Source organism: Girardinichthys multiradiatus, chromosome 2 (genome assembly GCF_021462225.1).
Source record: "Girardinichthys multiradiatus isolate DD_20200921_A chromosome 2, DD_fGirMul_XY1, whole genome shotgun sequence".
Taxonomy (NCBI): Eukaryota; Metazoa; Chordata; class Actinopteri; order Cyprinodontiformes; family Goodeidae; genus Girardinichthys; species Girardinichthys multiradiatus.
Window position 1 is genome coordinate 8,248,634 of NC_061795.1, and position 20,231 is coordinate 8,268,864.

Below are 20,231 nucleotides of genomic sequence, written 5' to 3' on the forward strand. Positions count from 1 at the left end.
TTTCTCCCATTTTACTGTTGTGCTGCCGCTCGTATTGTTCTTATGTGCATGTAGGACAGTTTGTAGCCGCAACATTTTTAAGAGTATGTTAACGACCACACAATAAAATCAGATTTCTGAAAAAATTGGATTTGAGCATTAAGACCTGCAGTGGGAACGTAGCCAAAGAGTCCACCTGAAATAAAAAAATTTCTGGAGGCCCGTCATGATATGACACCGTTTATAGCCACTCTTCGAAGCTGACATGATTTCAGAAAGCTTTACCGTTAGCAGTCGCACAGTGTAAAAGGAAGCGGGAGCAGACTCGGCGCATGCGCTACAGCCGACATAAAAACCACACGGAGAGATAGATGTCAGTCAAAGGGCCGCAACCACTACGCTGAAATGTACTGGAGAACCCTGCTGTGTCCTCTCTGGTTATTTGATTATCAGGAGAAGACAAGATGAGAGATTTTTCATGGGTTCTGCCTGAGAACACAGCCATTAATGAAAAGTCAGATTAAAACATATTCAATCCTAAGACACAGAAATATTGGACCAGAAAGCAACTCATCTTAACCCTGCTTGGTCCTCCTCAGTCAGTTCTAATGGACCAGAGCAAAAGCCAAAAGACTGTGATCAGCACTAAAGACAAGAAGGGGTCACTATAGGTTCTGATGTGGCCCAGTAGTTGATATCATGCATAAACAATTAGGGATGGGCTCTGTTAGTATTAGTAGTTAGTTAGTATTAGTATTAGTATTGTAGACGGCATATATTCTGTCATTAGCCTATTTTTAGTAATACAGGTCCTTCTCAAAAAATTAGCATATTGTGATAAAGTTCATTATTTTCCATAATGTCATGATGAAAATTTTACATTCATATATTTTAGATTCATTGCACACTAACTGAAATATTTCAGGTCTTTCTTTGTCTTAATACGGATGATTTTGGCATACAGCTCATGAAAACCCAAAATTCCTATCTCACAAAATTAGCATATCATTAAAAGGCTCTCTAAACGAGCTATGAACCTCATCATCTGAATCAACGAGTTAACTCTAAACACCTGCAAAAGATTCCTGAGGCCTTTAAAACTCCCAGCCTGGTTCATCACTCAAAACCCCAATCATGGGTAAGACTGCCGACCTGACTGCTGTCCAGAAGGCCACTATTGACACCTTCAAGCAAGAGGGTAAGACACAGAAAGAAATTTCTGAACGAATAGGCTGTTCCCAGAGTGCTGTATCAAGGCACCTCAGTGGGAAGTCTGTGGGAAGGAAAAAGTGTGGCAGAAAACGCTGCACAATGAGAAGAGGTGACCGGACCCTGAGGAAGATTGTGGAGAAGGGCCGATTCCAGACCTTGGGGGACCTGCGGAACCAGTGGACTGAGTCTGGAGTAGAAACATCCAGAGCCACCGTGCACAGGCGTGTGCAGGAAATGGGCTACAGGTGCCGCATTCCCCAGTCCTGGGCTACAGAGAAGCAGCACTGGACTGTTGCTCAGTGGTCCAAAGTACTTTTTTCGGATGAAAGCAAATTCTGCATGTCATTCGGAAATCAAGGTGCCAGAGTCTGGAGGAAGACTGGGGAGAAGGAAATGCCAAAATGCCAGAAGTCCAATGTCAAGTACCCACAGTCAGTGATGGTCTGGGGTGCCGTGTCAGCTGCTGGTGTTGGTCCACTGTGTTTTATCAAGGGCAGGGTCAATGCAGCTAGCTATCAGGAGATTTTGGAGCACTTCATGCTTCCATCTGCTGAAAAGCTTTATGGAGATGAAGATTTCATTTTTCAGCACGACCTGGCACCTGCTCACAGTGCCAAAACCACTGGTAAATGGTTTACTGACCATGGTATCACTGTGTTCAATTGGCCTGCCAACTCTCCTGACCTGAACCCCATAGAGAATCTGTGGGATATTGTGAAGAGAACGTTGAGAGACTCAAGACCCAACACTCTGGATGAGCTAAAGGCCGCTATCGAAGCATCCTGGGCCTCCATAAGACCTCAGTGCCACAGGCTGATTGCCTCCATGCCACGCCGCATTGAAGCAGTCATTTCTGCAAAAGGATTCCCGACCAAGTATTGAGTGCATAACTGTACATGATTATTTGAAGGTTGACGTTTTTTTGTATTAAAAACACTTTTCTTTTATTGGTCGGATGAAATATGCTAATTTTGTGAGATAGGAATTTTGGGTTTTCATGAGCTGTATGCCAAAATCATCCATATTAAGACAATAAAAGACCTGAAATATTTCAGTTAGTGTGCAATGAATCTAAAATATATGAATGTTAAATTTTCATCATTACATTATAGAAAATAATGAACTTTATCACAATATGCTAATTTTTTGAGAAGGACCTGTACATTGCATATGAAATAACACACAACAGATTTTTCTGTTCGCATTTTACCTGCTGTCAGCTCTGGGTTTAATGTCGATTATTGGCCAGAAGGACTCCTGTTTTCTCCGTTTTTTACAAGCAGCCCAGCAGTTTTGGTATGGCATGGGCTAATGGATCAATGGGTCAAAAAGGCCCATATCCAGGGCAAAGACAATAGAGAAACACTCCAGAAAGTCTGAATAGCAACAGCTTATGAAATACTGGTGGCTGGAGACAGTACCACATTAAAATGAACAGCTATCATGCAGGCACTCAGCTTCAGCTTTCCTGCTGTAAGGGTAATGGACCTGTTCAGGACAGGACAGTTTGTAGAGAGCCGCTCAGAGTGGAGCGACTGATCAGAATCAGATGTTGCATGTGAGGGTGACAGATGCCTGCAGAGTGTTGTTGTGTTTTTCTCCCCAGACTGTGTTACTCACACAGGCTGCTCTGCTACAGGTTTATCTGGTCAGCAGGAACCCTGAACTGGGCCATATGTGCAGCACATGGTCACTGCTGTTGTTCACTTTAAGCCTTCGTGTGATACACATTAGGGTTCATTTGTAATCCCTCCCAGTCACTGGAACTTACTGTGTGTTTAAACTCCATGCCATCATTTATCAAACATTTTCTTCGAATAAAAGAAAACACACTAACCATCTTTAGATTTACTATTGGAGTTATAATGACGTATTTGATTATTCTGAACCATTAATGGAGTGTTGGAGTGTTCATGTTTTAGAAGCCAGACGTTTGACCTTTTAGGGAACTAAGTTTAGAGATGCACCAATCTGAGGTTTAAGCTCAATTTCCATTTTGTTTGACCTCCCAAATGCAAGTTTGTCCAGCCCTGATTTCTCTGTAGAAACTATAATGTCTGAAGATAGATTTATATTGTGAGCAGAAGTGACATGAGAGCAGTCACTCTAAAACCTGGTTTTACTGGTAATTTAGAACAAAGACCAAATGATGGAGTTGGCGTTTTAGCTGTTGTTAGGATCTTCTAACATGAACATTTCCACTTAGCTGAAAGAATATATATACACAGTAGTTTTAATTTCTTACCGTCATCCCTGTGAGATCTAATATTGCAGCTGTTCTGGACTAATTCACATTCATGTGTCCAACTGTGGGTTCATCCCACATTGTCCAGAGGCAGAGAGTGCAGACATGGCAGCACAGGTCCTGCCGGGAAAAGAAAGTAGGAACAACCTCTCTGAGGAACAGGTTAATGGTTCAGGTGGGTCCGGATCCCTGTTTACCACCACGGCAGTGGATCATTGTGGAGTGCTGGGTTCAGGCTTAGCCAACTGTCCTGTGACTGAACTGCATCTACAGAGCTTCTTGACTGGAGATCAAACATGTCTTCCTGCACAGCATGAAATCTTTCAATGCTTATGAACTTCATGGGTTCATGCCTTGAATCCAAGAAGGATGCAGTGTATCCTCCCTATTTAATCTACTGAATCAGCTGTGTTAAGGCTTTTCCTTAGTGTGGAAACAAACTTTCCTCCATGGTCTTGCTCACATTTACTTTGAACATTAAATAATATTTGGCCTGTCGTTGAAAGAAAATTCTAATGTACTTCTGGAAACATGGAGAGTAGAGCAGGTATCTTTTTTTCTGCCACTAATTCACAACAAACATTGAAGCACTGAACAAGCTAATCCAGTCTTTATACCACCAAATGAATTCCCAATCCTTTCATTTGTGTCCAGCTCGGTCCAGTAGAGTCACATTCAGATTTAAATCCTGTTAAAAAGTTCAATTCACTACATTTATAATACAATACAGTGATAATCAGTGGATCATATTAATAAAAGCTATTTTGTCTAAAGAAGGCCAGACAAAGATCAAAGTTATAAAAGAATGTAGTCTCTGATTACATGAGGTAATGCCTCATTCATCTTGAGCCTGGCACGAAAACACGGTCAGGTCATTCGTTGTTGGACCTTCCTGACCATAACACATGAACGGAGCAATCTAGAGACCTACAACCAGTTTCAATGGAAAACATTGGACCGTTCTGATCATAACCCATCAAAGTCCAAATATAGTATGGTAAAAAGATGGAAGTTTGTTTGTTTTGCCAATGCTTATGATTCTTGGACATGATTATTTTTCAGCAATTTAAGAGTTTTTGACCAAGGACTAGCATGAACCCTAAAATCAGAGTGCTTTAAAGTGGGGAAACAAGCTGTGGGTCTGTTGGAGACCTCGGGAGATGGCAGATTGAAGGACAGCCTCTTGGTCTAGTGGGAAAACCCCAGATTCTTGGGGAGGGGGACCAGGGATTTGGGCTGGGATTAGTGGTGGATTAGTGGTTATGTCAGATGTTGCTGTGGTTTATTCAGCTTATAAGGAATTCAAGGACTGAATAGTTTTACTAGCTGGAGGGTTGGAAGGAATGGTCAGCATTTGTTCTGGATTTTCCACAAATAGATCAAATCTGCTGTACTAGAAAAAAAATGAATAGTCTAGTCTTTAATGCTCTAGATTACTCTAGTTTGTATTCTACCTGAGTGAATACCCTAGTCAAAGTTAACCAACACAAAGGTTTGTTTAGCTGTGGTTCCTGGTCAAGCTTGTACCCCTGTTTGCCCCCCATCCCCGTATGTTGTTTTTAGTCTTTTTTTAATCCTTCAGTTTCTGCCTGTAAACAACCTAGGGATGGGTACCTTTCACATTTGAACCGATACAGTACCGATACCCGGTACCTGGAAATCGGTATTGGTACTCAACAAGACCAGTTTTCGGTACTTTTGTGTGCGTTTATGTAGTAATAAATATTAATTAGTTTAATAATAATAACTCAGTTTTTCATTTTAACATATTTATTGTTCAATATATAAACCTTCATGAATATATCAAAACAACATCCAGCTGTTTGTATTGTAACATTTCAGTTGTTTCAAACATTTCTTCTCCCATGTTGCTGGCTGCAGACAACGAGTCGCTAACAGATGCAGGCGTGCTAATGGTGTCGAATGCAGCAGTTGTAGCCGTAGATCTGAGCCTCATGAAAACTGAAACTTTTCAGCCTTGAGAACAATCTTGCGCTTTTAACCAGGTGTTTCCTCAGATTAGAAGTATTCCCGCTGCTGGCCTTGCACTTCGCATCACAATTATTGCACAGAGCGTAATCTGCACCACATTTTGAAAAGTGGAGCCATACTTTCGAGCGCTTTCTGTCAGCCATGCTTTGTTGACGGTACCAGCGACGTCTTTACACTCTTGTGCATGCAATGCTGTGTTCATGTCCTTTATGGAAAATTGCCCACTCTTCCACTCCCTCAGTGTCACAATGATGTGTTTAGGTCCCGAAACATGTTACTATTTGAGTTTTTGTGAATCGGTACTTTGTAGTACCGATGGAATTTGGTCAATACCTATAAAAGTACTGAATTAGGTACCCATCCGTAAAACCAACTATTCAGAACCCTCCTTAGACCATTACATAACAGTGGATTTTCTGTTTAGAAACCATTTTAATGAACTTTGGAGATGGTAAATGGCCTGAACTTGTATAGCACTTTATCAAGTCCCCATAGACCACAAAGTGCTTCATACTACATTCAGTCATTCACCCATTCATGCACTGACAGTGGTACGCTACATTGTCAGGCGCCATACACAGGCACCACCACGCCTTCTGACCACCATCAGTAGGCAAGGAGGGTGATGTGTCTTGCCCAAGGACAAAAACGACGGGGTTCGAACCGGCAACCCACCGGTTACAGGACGAACTCCCACCACCTGAGCCACAGCCGTGCATATGTATAGAGAAATAGTCATAAAAAATGCTAAAGTCTTTCAAACTATTTAATTGTGTGTTTGTTTTAATGATAATTATACACTGTTATACTCTATATATCTTTGGATCAACCTGATCTAATTGTAAGCAACATCCCATCGATATGCATTCTTTACTTTAGACATAGATCTACATTTCCTTACTGAAGACTGCACCGTACAGCTACTTTAAGTCATTAGTTGTCATAGAGGGTAATAAACATCCATCTAACAGATAGAAATTAATACGGTCTGCATGAAATGTCTTTTCTCCAAAGAAGTTGGGTATGAAATGACCAGACGTACAGCTGGGAGTGTGTTTAGGCCAGAAGAATCAGTGTCTGGCTCTGATAAAGCCACCTTTTTTCATCCTAAAAACGTTTCAGAAATTATACTTTTCAGAAGTCATCTAAAAATGTAAAGTGCAACAAAACTGGTATAGAATGAGTTTGAACATCCACCCCATTCATGATTATTTCTCTAAACATCTCAGGTCCAGCTCTGCCCATGGCCACAGTGGACATCAAGAATCCGGAGATCAACAACATCCGAGTCCATAACTCCCACAGCCACCATCAGCCTTACCACCTCAACAACATGCTGAGTCACAGCGCTCTGATCCGGAGGGACAAGAAGACCAAAGGAAAGAAGAAGAAGCTGACCAAGGCCGACATCGGCACGCCCAGCAACTTCCAGTGAGTTAAGCATGTAAAAATGATCTGATTTTAATTTAACCTAAAACATAGTGGCAGCAATTATTCATACCACAGAAAAAAAGTCTGATGAGCTCAATCCATTAGCTTATTAGTTAGCTGGGCTATCTGCTCAGGTAGCCAGGCTTCTCGTAGTGTCCAAGCTATAGGTATAAATGGTAAAACCTTAATAATTCTGATGGGTGGTTCTCCTATAGGTTCCATGCAGTGACTGTAGAAGTAAAACCTGAAAGGTCCACAATGGGGGACTGGATTTATTACGTCCCTTGTCCTCCTTGGGAGGTTGTCACTCTGAACTGGAAGGGATGATACGAGGTTGTAGAATGGCTGTAACCTCCTGAAATGACACAAAACATAAAGACAGCAGCAGAACGAGTCTGTAGGTACAAAGAGGGCAGAGATACTAGATGATACTTCAGTGTCAATTTGATCTGAGATATAGACTGATCATCAAAATCTGATGCTGATAACATGTTGAGCTAGCTCACAATAACTTAGTAGTTTGTTTAAACCTGTGCAACTCCTGGATCAGTGCTGCTGTGTTCTTTTTGTGTCTCTGCTCTGTTCTCTCAAACCCCCAGTCGGTCGTGGCAGATGGCCGCTCATACTGAGCCTGGTTCTGCTGGAGGTTTCTTCCTGTTAAAAGGGAGTTTTTCCTCTCCACTGTCGTTTCATGCATGCTCAGTATGAGGGATTGCTGCAAAGTCAACGCCAGTGACTGTCCACTGTCTCTACATGCTCATCCAGGAGGAGTGACTGCTACAAGTCTCTGACTGGATGCAATTTGCTGGGTTTCCTTAGACAGAAAAACTTTTTAACCAATTCAAATAAATAACTGAATCTGACTGCACTGTTCAATGATTAGGATTAATTGGAATTTATGAACCCGACTTGAAATCTGTATGATTCGATTGAATTGACTTGACCCATTTTAAAGTTACCCACCTTTCACACAATGCAACAGGAAACAACACTGTCCACTTCCTCCCTCCCTGTTGGACGGAGTAAGGGGGAGTCAGGTTTAGCCTAAACCGGCTCAGTTATGGTTGAGGTGCAAACACCCTTCATTTCTGCTGCCTGTATGACCCCTTCTCTTTTCCAATGGTTATAATCAGTCTGACAGAGGGAGGTACCCCCAATCCTTGTGGTTTTTAGTATAACAATGGCCACCAATGGGTTTTAGATGGACAAACTTTATCAGTTTATTATTTTACTTAGCACTCTACACATAGCCCTTTCTAAAATGGCCAAACTCTAACACTCAGTAGTTCATTCTAACCTCCCCAACAACCCCGCACCATTCAAGCCTTTTATGAAATGCCTTGAGACAACATGTGTTGTTGGTGCTATATAAATAAAACTGAATTGAATTTAATTGAATGCAAAGAAACCAACTGATCCAGAGCTTTAATGATCCCGTTGAGGTAGCTGTGTTCACATGCCGCATTACCCAGTGTGCTCTCCACTAGTCAGATCACCCTGTTCAGCGCCAGGACCTGCAGTGTTTTGTCATGTTTTATTTAATGTGAACCAGAACCACATCACTCCAAAATTTTCACAGAAATAAATAAAATCCTCCAAAGTTCCAAGAGTGACATCTTGCTATTATCCTAAAGAAATGATCTCTCACCTACCTGCTCCACCTTTACTTGGATGACTCGCATAACGCTTTCCAAAGATGCAGTACCAAAGTACCAATGCAGCCTATGTGTTATTGTTCTGAAAGGACAAAACAAGTTAGGAGTTAAAATTGCTGTCTGCCTCCACAGTAAAGCCCTTCATAGTAACAGTAAACATATTACGTTCCAGTCTGCCATCTGTCAGATTGGGATCTCTTTGTTGTATATGCTAAACAGCTGGTTTGAATATTTGCATATGAACATGTCTACGATCTCACCACATATCTCTTCCATGTTCCTCAGGCACATTGGCCATGTGGGTTGGGATCCAAATACAGGTTTTGATGTGAGTACCACACTTTCCACAGTGGCACAATAGTGACCTGTCTGATGACGGCACGATGTAATCACACAATAGCTTCTTGTCCTGTGCAGTCTCATCTGCACAGACACTGAATGGTCCAGACTGCAGCAGTCCCTGGTGAGATCACTGTTACTGTGTTTCAGGCAACAAGGCGTTTGGCTCTTCCTCCGTCTGACGGGCCAGACAGAAATTACCCCAAAATAACAGAGCCCAGGTTATTGGAGACGGTCAGAACGCTTCTCTGTTGAGATACTTGCACGAGACACGCAGTGATCAATTGCTGCTGGTGTCAACAATCTGATTTTATCCATTGAAGTTATGTCCTGCACATATTCAAATAAAACAAAAACAAAGAGCAAACTTTATTTGGTCGGCTAATATGGTTCAGACTCCATGCATTCTAACACATTCAGCCAGTTGGATGAACTCTCGCTGCCCTTAATAATCACACCGGCTATAGATCTTGGTGACCAAGATGCAGAAGCTCAGGTGGAATGATGTGGATGTCATGATCTTGGAAAACAATAGAGGTTAATCATAATTTGTTACATTAAGTAGTGGCAACAGTCACATCCAACAAGCCATCTCTGTGGTCCTCAATGAGACATTTGCATGTAACAGCAGGTAGGTCTGTCCATGCTTCCTGAACCATGAGCTTCTTGAACCTGAGCTGTCTCGGGTTCGAAGCTTGGTCTCCACTCTGCAGCTTTCAGATCCTTCCATAGATGTTCGGCAGGATGAAGATCTGATCTCATGGAGAGCCATTTGAAAATAATTCAGTGTTTTTTGCTGCCTATTGTGAGCTTTTAGTTGTAAGCCATGGGTCCTATTTCTGTTAAAGGACCCATTTCCTGCGTCTCAGGCTGAGCTCTCTGACTCTGGACCATACCTTCTGCTCCAGGAAGCCTTGGTAGCTTTGAAACCAGAACCAGACCAAGCCCCTTCCATAGTTCACAGTACTGTAGGCACAGTGTTGTTTTCTCTATCTTCTATGAATATGGAGCTCATGTGATTGATAGAAAAGGTCCAGTTTTGTCTCATGAGTCTGAAACAATTTCTCTTCTGAAAGAATTTAGTCTGTTTTCTTCAGAAAGTGACACATCCTGACCTTAGATCTCGAATGGTTTTGGGTGAGTTCCTTGGCTCTTTGCCTACAATCTGATCAACCTGGGGTTGAATTTCCTCTAACATCTGGGGAGGCTGACTACAGTCCTATGAACTTCACACTTTATACTGGTGTTTGTGTGCTTTCTCTGCTCCATGTTCAGTATGGTACACAGACCCCAACCACCCAGCAGCCTGTGTGTTCCCTCTAAATGGGCTAATTGGCTGAACAGAAGGCTTCAAGCACCTCTGATACTAATGAAATTTAAACACTATAATGACTAACAGCCTCTTCAGGTGAACTAGATCTGTCCAAACCATTTCAGAAGGGGGAACAAAGCACTCAGGTTGCCAATAAATTCTTGTCTGTAGTAGCAGTAAAATCTGATTTCATAGTCCGTTAATCATGTGGTCATTTGAGTTGCCATGGTTGTGAAGTGTTTGCATTTTTAAAAAGCTTCTTGTGTTTGACCAGCTAAACAACCTGGACCCTGAGCTGAAGAACCTGTTTGACATGTGCGGGATCTCCGAGGCTCAGCTGAAGGACAGAGAGACATCTAAAGTCATCTATGATTTCATTGAGAAGAAGGGCGGGGTGGAGGCCGTCAAAGACGAGCTGAGGAGGCAGGGTGAGATGAACATACACCTTCCTCTCATGTTTCCAACCAATCAGGGCAGGAAGGGGTTCTGATCATCTAAAATGGGCCTACTCATATGTCCTGAATCTGTCATTCAGGTCAGTTTTGAAAGAAAGAGAACATGTTCATGACAGGTCCAGTTAATTCTTCTCCAACTGATTTCTTTATGATTTTATTCAGGTTATTATAATTAAACATATTTCAATCAAATTAAATACAGGCCAATTCAATCTATATGTTGTCAATAAATTAATTCATTTTACAACCAATCTAGATTTAATTCAACCAGTTTTTATTGATGAAGTTCTAATTCATTCAAATGAGCCATCTGGTAGGTATCGGTGGACAGAAGAACTGGGCAGAACCAGACTCCGAGAGGGCAGTACTGCAGGTTGGATGTACTTGCTTCTGTGATGGGAATGCAAAATATAATGTGTGCTAATAGACCCACTGCAGCGTGATGTCGGAAGCTCCTGCTCCTTCCTCAGTGTGCCTCTAGGTGGCAGAAGAGCTACACTGCGGTATTGAAGCAAAGCGTCGACCTTATAGAAGAGAACAGTGCAGATGCTGACAAGTTGATGGATACACAGAAAGGTTTATGGAGAGGTCAGATGTTCATTAAAGTTAAAAGAGCTACACTGACTTGCAAACTGTGAGGGTCTTCAGACCATGATCACGTGGAAGTTTCTCCCGTATGAGTTTGTCCCGTACATTATGCTACTAGTGTCTTCTTCTCCCATTATGTAACATCTGCAGGTGCTGATCTAGAGCTCATACAGGGGTTGGACAATGAAACTGAAACACCTGTCATTTTAGTGTGGGAGGTTTCATGGCTAAATTGGACCAGCCTGGTAGCCAGTCTTCATTGATTGCACATTGCATCAGTAAGAGCAGAGTGTGAAGGTTCAATTAGCAGGGTAAGAGCACAGTTTGGCTCAAAATATTGAAATACACACAACATTATGGGTGACATACCAGAGTTCAAAAGAGGACAAATTGTTGGTGCACGTCTTGCTGGCGCATCTGTGACCAAGACAGCAAGTCTTTGTGATGTATCAAGAGCCACGGTATCCAGGGTAATGTCAGCATACCACCAAGAAGAACCACATCCAACAGGATTAACGGTGGACGCAAGAGGAAGCTGTCTGAAAGGGATGTTCGAGTGCTAACCCGGATTGTATCCAAAAACCTAAAACCACGGCTGCCCAAATCACGGCAGAATTAAATGTGCACCTCAACTCTCCTGTTTCCACCAGAACTGTCCGTCGGGTCGTCGAAGAGCGAGTCAGGAAACGTTTACCTCCACCAGTATCACGTAGTGACCTGGCCACTATCCTGCAAGAAAAATGGCTTAAAATCCCTCTGACCACTGTGCAGGACCTGTATATGTCATTCCCAAGACGAATTGACGCTGTATTGGCCGCAAAAGGAGGCCCTACACCATACTAATAAATTATTGTGGTCTAAAACCAGGTATTTCAGTTTCATTGTCCAAGCCCTGTATCTGCCTCCTGTCTGCCCAGCTTGGCTGCTCAGTACCCTGATCAGAGCCTGTGGAGTTGGTTGGAGTCTCAAAGTGTGTTGTTTGTTTTACACGATATGAAATCTCCACCCAGTTTGTCTTCAAATCTGCCAGTTTTCACTAATGATGATCAGTTTCTTCATCTACAGTTTGTATATGTAACTTGCAGAGTGATGGCTATATGAGGCTTTAAAGGGTACTGGGTCACAACAGAACCTAAAGCTTGATTAGTCATGAAATCCATTAAAAGTATAAACTATGATCTACATAACAGCAGTTTACTCACACAGCCTCACGGCTACAGTAAGCTGGTTATAAACCCTTTAAACTGTGACACCACCTGTTCCTGCCCTGAGGAAAATAATCCGAACATCCAGTGACATTAAGGGTCTGCTGTTTAGAAAACCCAAAACTGTGGATGAGGTCAGTGTCTGAATCTTCAACTTGTCCTCTTCTGACTGCATGTTCTGAGCATGCACTCAGGTTTCAGTATGGATCCAGCAGCCCATCTAGCACAAGTATTGGGCCAAGGGAATGCTATGATATGGAAGCCCAAACCATCACTGATCCACCCCCATGCTTCACTCTGGGCATGCAACATTCTGGGTGGTACGCTTCTTTGGGGCTTCTCCACACCGTAACTCTCCCGGATGTGGGGAAAACAGTAAAGGTGGACTCATCAGAGAACAATACATGTTTCACATTGTCCACAGCCCAAGATTTGCGCTCCTTGCACCATTGAAACCGACGTTTGGCATATTGACCCTGTGGAGCTCCCGACGGACAGTTCTGGTGGAAACAGGAGAATTGAGGTGCACATTTAATTCTGCCGTGATGTGGGCAGCCGTGGTTTTATGTTTTTTGGATACAATCCGGGTTAGCACCCGAACATCCCTTTCAGACAGCTTCCTCTTGCGTCCACAGTTAATCCTGTTGGATGTGGTTCGTCCTTCTTGGTGGTATGTTGACATTACCCTGGATACCGCGGCTCTTGATACATCACAAAGACTTGACAGGTGTTTCAGTTTCATTGTCCAACCCCTGTAGATTAAGGCTATCTACTCTTACAGAGAGAATACAAATAGTGTTATTCTCTCTGCAGAAGTAATGGTATTTAGTCGTTGCCAAATAAATCTACTGGGTTCTAAAAGATTTTAGTGTCAGTTTCCCAATCACTTATTGGATTTCCCCACATCTAACTGGTGATTGGTCAGCGGAGTGCCCCGCCTCTCGCTCGCTCAGCTGGAATGGATAGATGTTCCAACCTGGGAGTCAAGGCACAGCTAGGAACTATGAACGGTAGACAGCAAACGATTCATATCCTGGCAGATTTAGATTTAAGATCATTTTTCATTCAACCAAGAAGTTTGTTTCTGAATGGAAAAGTGACGAATAGGAGAAAAGGTAATGAAAATTGAGGTCCAGTTTGCGAAAAGAAAATCTGTTATTTACATTTAATGAAAGATTTATTCCCTCCTCAATAAGCCTTGAACCAATCTTTATTGGCCTTAAAGCGATCAAACCCTTCTTCTAATAGCTGGGCAGCTTTGTTTGTTTCCACTGTTATATTGATTGTTTCTTTTTGGTGATGAGCTCCAAATCTTTGGGGCTGGAAGGCCTCCTTGCCATCACCATAATATTTAGCTCCCTGTTCCAGTCAGAAGAAGTCTTAAACCCAAATCAGCTAAAGGAATTAATAATGTTGGGTTTAAATGCATGTCTGGTGTTAAAGCTTGTTCCGACCCAAACCCAGCCACCCTGTGGCTTTGAGTTTTAGTGTTTAGATTGTGGAAATGAATCCATCAGATGCAGGATTGTCTGTTCTGATCATAGTCCTTTCTCCTCCCACTGCAGCACCACCTCCACCCCCGTCTCGGAGTGGCGCCCCTCCTCCCCCACCACCACCACACAACACAGCCCCAGCCCCACCGCCGCCACCACCACCGTCCAGAGGGAGCAGAGGAGCCCCTCCTCCACCTCCTCCGTCCAGAGCGCCTGTTTCCGCTCCTCCCCCACCTCCTCCCTCAAGACCAGGAGCTCTTGGTGCCCCACCTCCTCCTCCTTCTAGAGGAGGTCATCAGCCACCTCCCCCTCTTCACCATCACCATCAGCAGCCTCCTCCTCCTCCCCCTCCATCATCTTCCACCGCCCCTCAAGCTCCTCCACCTCCCCCTCCCATTCTTGTCCAACCATCTTCTGCAAGCTCTGCACCTGCCCCACCACCTCCTCCTCCTGGTCCTCCTCCTCCCCCAGAGGTGGATGGCATTGGTGGCGGTGAAGACTCTTCTCAGGCTCCTAACATAGGCGGCAAGTCTGCTCTGCTGGAGCAGATTAGAGGGGGAACCCAGCTGAAGAAGGTGGAGCAGAACCACAGGGCTCCGGCCTCCAGCACAGGTCGAGATGCCCTGCTGGACCAGATCCGACAAGGAATCCAGCTCAAGACTGTGAGACCATTAAACACCTTGTTCTTTTTCAGGGTTTAGTTGAAGCTGAAGTAGAGTTCTGGGACAAGTTCTGGTAAACATATACTGGTGAAGGATTTGTGGCCGATTTCCAATGAAGCGTTGCTGCTAACTCTGAACAGCCAACACAGGTTTTAGACACTTCTGGTTTCCCGTGAGCGCATTAGGAGCAGATGTAAAATCCCACCTGCTGTGGGGGAGCAATTGCTTTAAAACCGGGTTTCCCCGAGCCAATTAGCAGGTTTAGCATTACTAACTTCTCCAGTTCAGCAAATGTCCAGAAGAAAAGTACAAACTGATGTCTCTGCAGGCGGCTCCTCAAACCTGAAAACCACAAGGAGTACGAAATAGGAAAGGATGTATTTCAGCACTGAAGTCTGACATGTGGAGCACCTTTTATCTGGAAATATGGGATTTCTGTTCTTTTAAGGAATGTTACAAATAATATGAGTTGGGATGGGTACCTTTCACATTTGAACCAATACAGTACTGATGCCCCGTACCTGGGAATCTGTATCGGTACTCAACGATACCAGTTTTCGGTACTTGCGTGTGTGTTTATGTGGTTATAAATGTTAATTAGTTTATAATAAAAACTGCAATGCTGTGTTCTTGTACGGCATGGAAAATCGCCCACTCTTTCAGTCCCTCAGTGTCACAATGATGTGTTTAGGTACCAAAACATGGCACCGTTGGATTAAACGTGATTCTGTACACAGTAGTACCGACGGAATTCAGTCAGTACCTATTAAAGTACCGAATTCAGTACCCATCCCAAAATATGAGGCATTCTGCATGATGTGATTGTTAAGATAGTATTTGTGCCTTCAGGTATCAGATCATCCAGAATCTGGTCCCCCGACACTGGCTCCAGCTGCAGGGATTGTTGGAGCCCTAATGGAGGTTATGCAAAAGAGGAGCAAAGCTATCCATTCCTCAGGTAAGTCTTCACGTGAACCACAGAGTGCACTCTGACCTCCAAGAATTTTAGCAGAACTGGGACCTTCTCACAAAACAATTGGCTGGAAATGCTTCTACATGTGCTGATTCTGATGAGAAGACTGATACGGTCCACATATCCCATAACCAGCAAACACCAACCAAGTAGCTTACCTAGAATGGTATAGAACTGGGCTTTTTGGTCATTAGAATCAGTGTGTTTGTTTGGGTCTTCATGTGTTAATGTGACAACATGTTACTTTGTGATGAGGATAAAAGACAGCTCCACATTCACAGAGTTTAGTGACTATTCGACGATTGGAAGATCTGTGTCCATCCTTAGAAACCCTGATATTAGGACAAGAGAGCTCCTCACACTACACACCTGGTTGTGGAAAGTCAAGTTCTCAGTGGTGTCAGGTGTCATCGGAGCACTGTGAGCCCCAAACCCGGGAGGTTCCAGCAGATTTCAGGAACCATTCTCACATCTGTGTCCAGAGGAGCAAATTCCCAGGAACAGCTAAGATCTGTATCTTAACAGCTTCCAGGCCTGGTCCTGGTGGAGGACCTGAGCTTAAACCATCTATAAGGAACATTCAAGTGGGGGCTAATTTATATTACACTTTCAATCTTATGGTTTGGTGTGTGCTAAAAGTGAATGTGGACAACAGGAGAAGTGCCTAAAGGGACCATTAAAGGGTGACTCAGTTGAGCATATTCACCAGTTTTCCTTTAAGAAACATTCCTCCAACGTTTTCTGTAGAGCAGACCAATGTTCAGCGGCTGACAGGTTTTTAAACCTTTTACGTTTCTTTTCTTAGATGACGATGAGGATGAAGACGAGGATGATGACTTTGAGGATGATGAAGAGTGGGATGACTAGTGAAAACGTCAACCTTAGCCTCCCCCCGCCCCACTTCACTAGCCTTGCACCTACCGCCGACACTAAAATCTCCTAAAAATCTTCCAGAACCTGACTACACTAAGTAATGTAAATGTTGTTTGAGTTTGTTGTATATTTATTTTTGCTTTTTTTAAAAAAATGATTATTCCAATTAATCTGTGCAATACCTCACCAGTTAAACTGTTCCATTCATCACATACCCCTGTGGTAAAATCTCCTCTCCTTCTCTTGTGTCAATAGAAAGCACCTAAATGCATCATTAGCATAGTGCAAAGACTCAAGCAGCTAGTTTTCTTTCACCAAGTAACAGAAGGGGTAACATATTCTGCATTGAGAGGAGCTGGAGTTGGTTGTGCTTCATGGGATTTATTCTGTTACATTTCATTGCCTGAGAAAGTTTAAAGGGACAATTTTCCAAGGAAACAGGCAGGAAAATCTGTGTTTTTGTGTGAAATGTCAGTTAACACTGTTATCTTATCACCTTTGTTCTTCTTATCTTTACCGCTCTACTGTTTCTCATTTCCTTCTGAAGGTGTAGTTTAGAGATCTTTTTGTGTTATAGTTCTACTTGCTGACCAAACGGCGGCCACTCGGTCGCCTCGTGTGGATCTTTAACTTTCATTTTTCACTTGATTAAAAGGTTTTGTTGTTTGTTTGTTTTTTTGCAGTTTGTTGGGTTTTTTACTTTGTGTGTTTGTCGGTAATAGATTCATACAGTAGGGTAGACAGTAGGATACACTGACTTTGATATAAGAAGACAAACAAGGTTTGAGTTACAGACTTATTTTGTTTCACACACTTGATAGCTTATATAATGGGACCTTTTGTTTAGCTTTCATTTGTTCTGCAACATCCCATTAATCTGTAGCATTATCAGTCTCACGTCATTTAAAGAAAACAAGTTAAAATGGCATTTTTCATCTCTTAAGAAACTGATTTTATGCAATGCAACTGCAAATGCCCTACGGCAAATACTAGACAAAGCAAATAATAATGAACCAAATGTGGCATTTTCAAGCAGCTCGTGGCTTTGGCAATACCTGTGATCCTTTATCTGCAAACAGTGTAAAGAAATAAGCAGTTTTCCTGTCTGTCCTAAGTTTTTACTGTCCTACAGTGAGGCCTAATTCTGCATCAAGAAGCCAAGATATTGACATAAAGCCTGTGAAAACGTTCGGGTGGGAATGGGACGGATGGGGTCAGTGAGAATATTAAATTGTATACCTGAATAAATGCTATTATTTACAGAGATGAGTTGGTCTGCTGTTTTATTTGTTACTGAACTTTCCTAAAAGTTGATTTTAGAGGTTTTGGTTCCATTTTGTTTGTGTAGCTTGCCAGTAGTCCAGGGAATGGCTATCCTGAGTACTCAAGTAGATGATGACAACACAGCTTCTTCTCTTGTTTGTTTATGTCGTTTCACCTTAAATTCAGAACTGCAGAAATATTTTACAATTTAAGTTAGATGTAAAAGGCTTATAGTTTGTAGTTAGTTCAGTGACACTAACCAGGCTTTTAAGGTCACTAATCCTACCCTCATTTGGTTCAGTGTTGGTATGTTCCCTATTTACCTAATTTGAAATTATGTAAAATAACTCAAAGTAAATGATCTATATTGTAATGTAATTTCTAATTGAAAAGCAGCCTTGAGCTGCTAATTTACAGCACTTGATAAATAGTTCTTTAAAAATGACAAATTTCTATAGTAAATATTTATTAAAAAATTGTTTTTTTAACAGCATAGTTTTTTTTTTCAAAAGGTCATGTAACATTTGGGGATCTAAACAAGTCTTATTTAGCTAGACTGAGGGCAAAAATGGCTCTTTGGATTGTAAAGGTTAAAGAGGTGTTCTAGAGAAAAATACGAGTAGAACATTTTGTGAAAAAAATCAAATTGGTTGGTAAGCTCCCAGAGAACCAAAACCCAGGTAACTTCACTCCTAAGTTGGGGTGTGTGATCTTTTAGAGAACTTCGAAAGGAGCCCCTGTCATACTGACTGTTGTAAAATGATGCCATAATAAATTATTTTAAAACCTTTTCAAAATGCTTTATCTAATATGTACAATACAGCTTAGAACAAATTTCAATAACCAAGTTGCACAGTTGACCCATACCCTAATACTTTGTTAAAGCACCTTTGCATTACATGTTGTGCACTGTCTTCCTACATGGGAGCCTCTTCCTTTGCAAAGGCGCTCAGATTGTTGGGACTTCTCTTTTCTACCGCCCTCTTTAGGTGATTAAAGGTGATTAAGGTTTCTCAGTCAGCTACAGTACTGATATAGACAGAAAGGTTGACCAAACCAAAGCATTGTCAGTTTTCCAACAGCAATAATTTCTACTTACTAACCTGAAACAACAGCTAGCTGAATCTAAACATCGTTCGTTCGTTCGTCGTCTTCCGCTTATCCAGGACCGGGTCGCGGGGGCAGCAGACTCAGCAGAGACGCCCAGACGTCCCTCTCTCCAGACACCTCCTCCAGTTCCTCCAGGGGGAGCCCAAGGCGTTCCCAGGCCAGCCGAGAGACATAGTTCCTCCAGCGTGTCCTGGGCCGTCCCCTGGGCCTCCTCCCGGTGGGACGTGCCTGGAACACCTCCCGAGGAAGGCGTCCAGGAGGCATCTGGTATAGATGCCCGAGCCACCTCAACTGGCTCCTCTCAATGTGGAGGAGCAGCGGCTCTACTCCGAGCCCCTCCCGGATGGCCGAGCTCCTCACCCTATTTCTAAGGGAGTGCCCGGCCACCCTACGGAGGAAGCTCATTTCAGCCGCTTGTATCCGTGATCTCGTTCTTTCGGTCATGACCCAAAGTTCATGGCCATAGGTGAGGGTAGGAACGTAGACCGACCAGTAAATTGAGAGCTTTGCTTTTCGGCTCAGCTCTCTCTTCACCACAATGGACCGGCACAGCGCCCCCATTACTGTGGCAGCCGCACCGATCCGTCTGTCGATCTCCCGCTCCATTCTTCCCTTACTCGTGAACAAGACCCCGAGATACTTAAACTCCTCCACTTGAGGCAGGAACTCCCCTCCAACCTGAAACATCATAAACAAAAATAGGTTAAAGTGTAAATCCATCTGCCTGTAGCATTTACCCAGCTCCAAGTACCATGAGAACCTATGACCACACACCAGTACTTTATCTAGAGGAGTCAGTCTAAAGATGGGGGGGGTTCCCAGTGTTCCCACAAGCTGGGAGTACAGCTCCTTTTTCAAGTACAACTCACTGGATTGTCTTCATATCAAAACACCTCCAAAGAGATTTCAATATATTTTTTGTATATGTCAGCCCAGTCTTAAGAGAAATTATATTTTTCAGAAATACCTAAGCATCGACCATTTTCCTAGGGTTTCATTGAGACCTTTTGAAATTCTAGAACATATTGATAAAATCAAATTATTGCCAGAAAATATAAACATTATTCATTCAGTTAGTTAAAAAAGTTCATTCAAAAATATGTTTTTATTTATACATTTTACTTTAAGGTGAGAAAAAGTGTTTGTCCCCTTTTTGATTTTTTTTTTTTTTTGTATGTCACATAAATGTTTCAGATCATCAGGTTAATATACACTGCTCAAAAAAATAAAGGGAACACTTAAACAACACAATATAACTCCAAGTAAATCAAACTTCTGTGAAATCAAACTGTCCACCTAGGAAGCAACACTGATTGAGAATCAGTTTCACATGCTGTTGTTCAAATGGAATAGACAACAGGGGGAAATCTTTGGCGATTAGCAAGACACACTCAATAAAGGAGTGGTTCTGCAGGTGGGGACCACAGACCACTTCTCAGTACCT

General features: G+C 42.6%; 1 protein-coding gene across 1 annotated transcript in view; it reads left to right on the top strand.

The window, feature by feature from the left end:
- wasla (WASP like actin nucleation promoting factor a) overlaps positions 1–17,680 on the top strand; it is a 29,640-nt gene extending 11,960 nt beyond the window's left edge. The window contains exons 6-11 of the mRNA XM_047391889.1: positions 6,658–6,859; positions 8,800–8,842; positions 10,440–10,593; positions 13,979–14,568; positions 15,418–15,526; positions 16,347–17,680. Of these exons, the coding sequence (XP_047247845.1) occupies positions 6,658–6,859; positions 8,800–8,842; positions 10,440–10,593; positions 13,979–14,568; positions 15,418–15,526; positions 16,347–16,408 (1,160 nt within the window). The 3' untranslated portion in view covers positions 16,409–17,680. The remainder of the gene's footprint in view (positions 1–6,657; positions 6,860–8,799; positions 8,843–10,439; positions 10,594–13,978; positions 14,569–15,417; positions 15,527–16,346) is intronic.
- Positions 17,681–20,231: the final 2,551 nt, after the last annotated feature.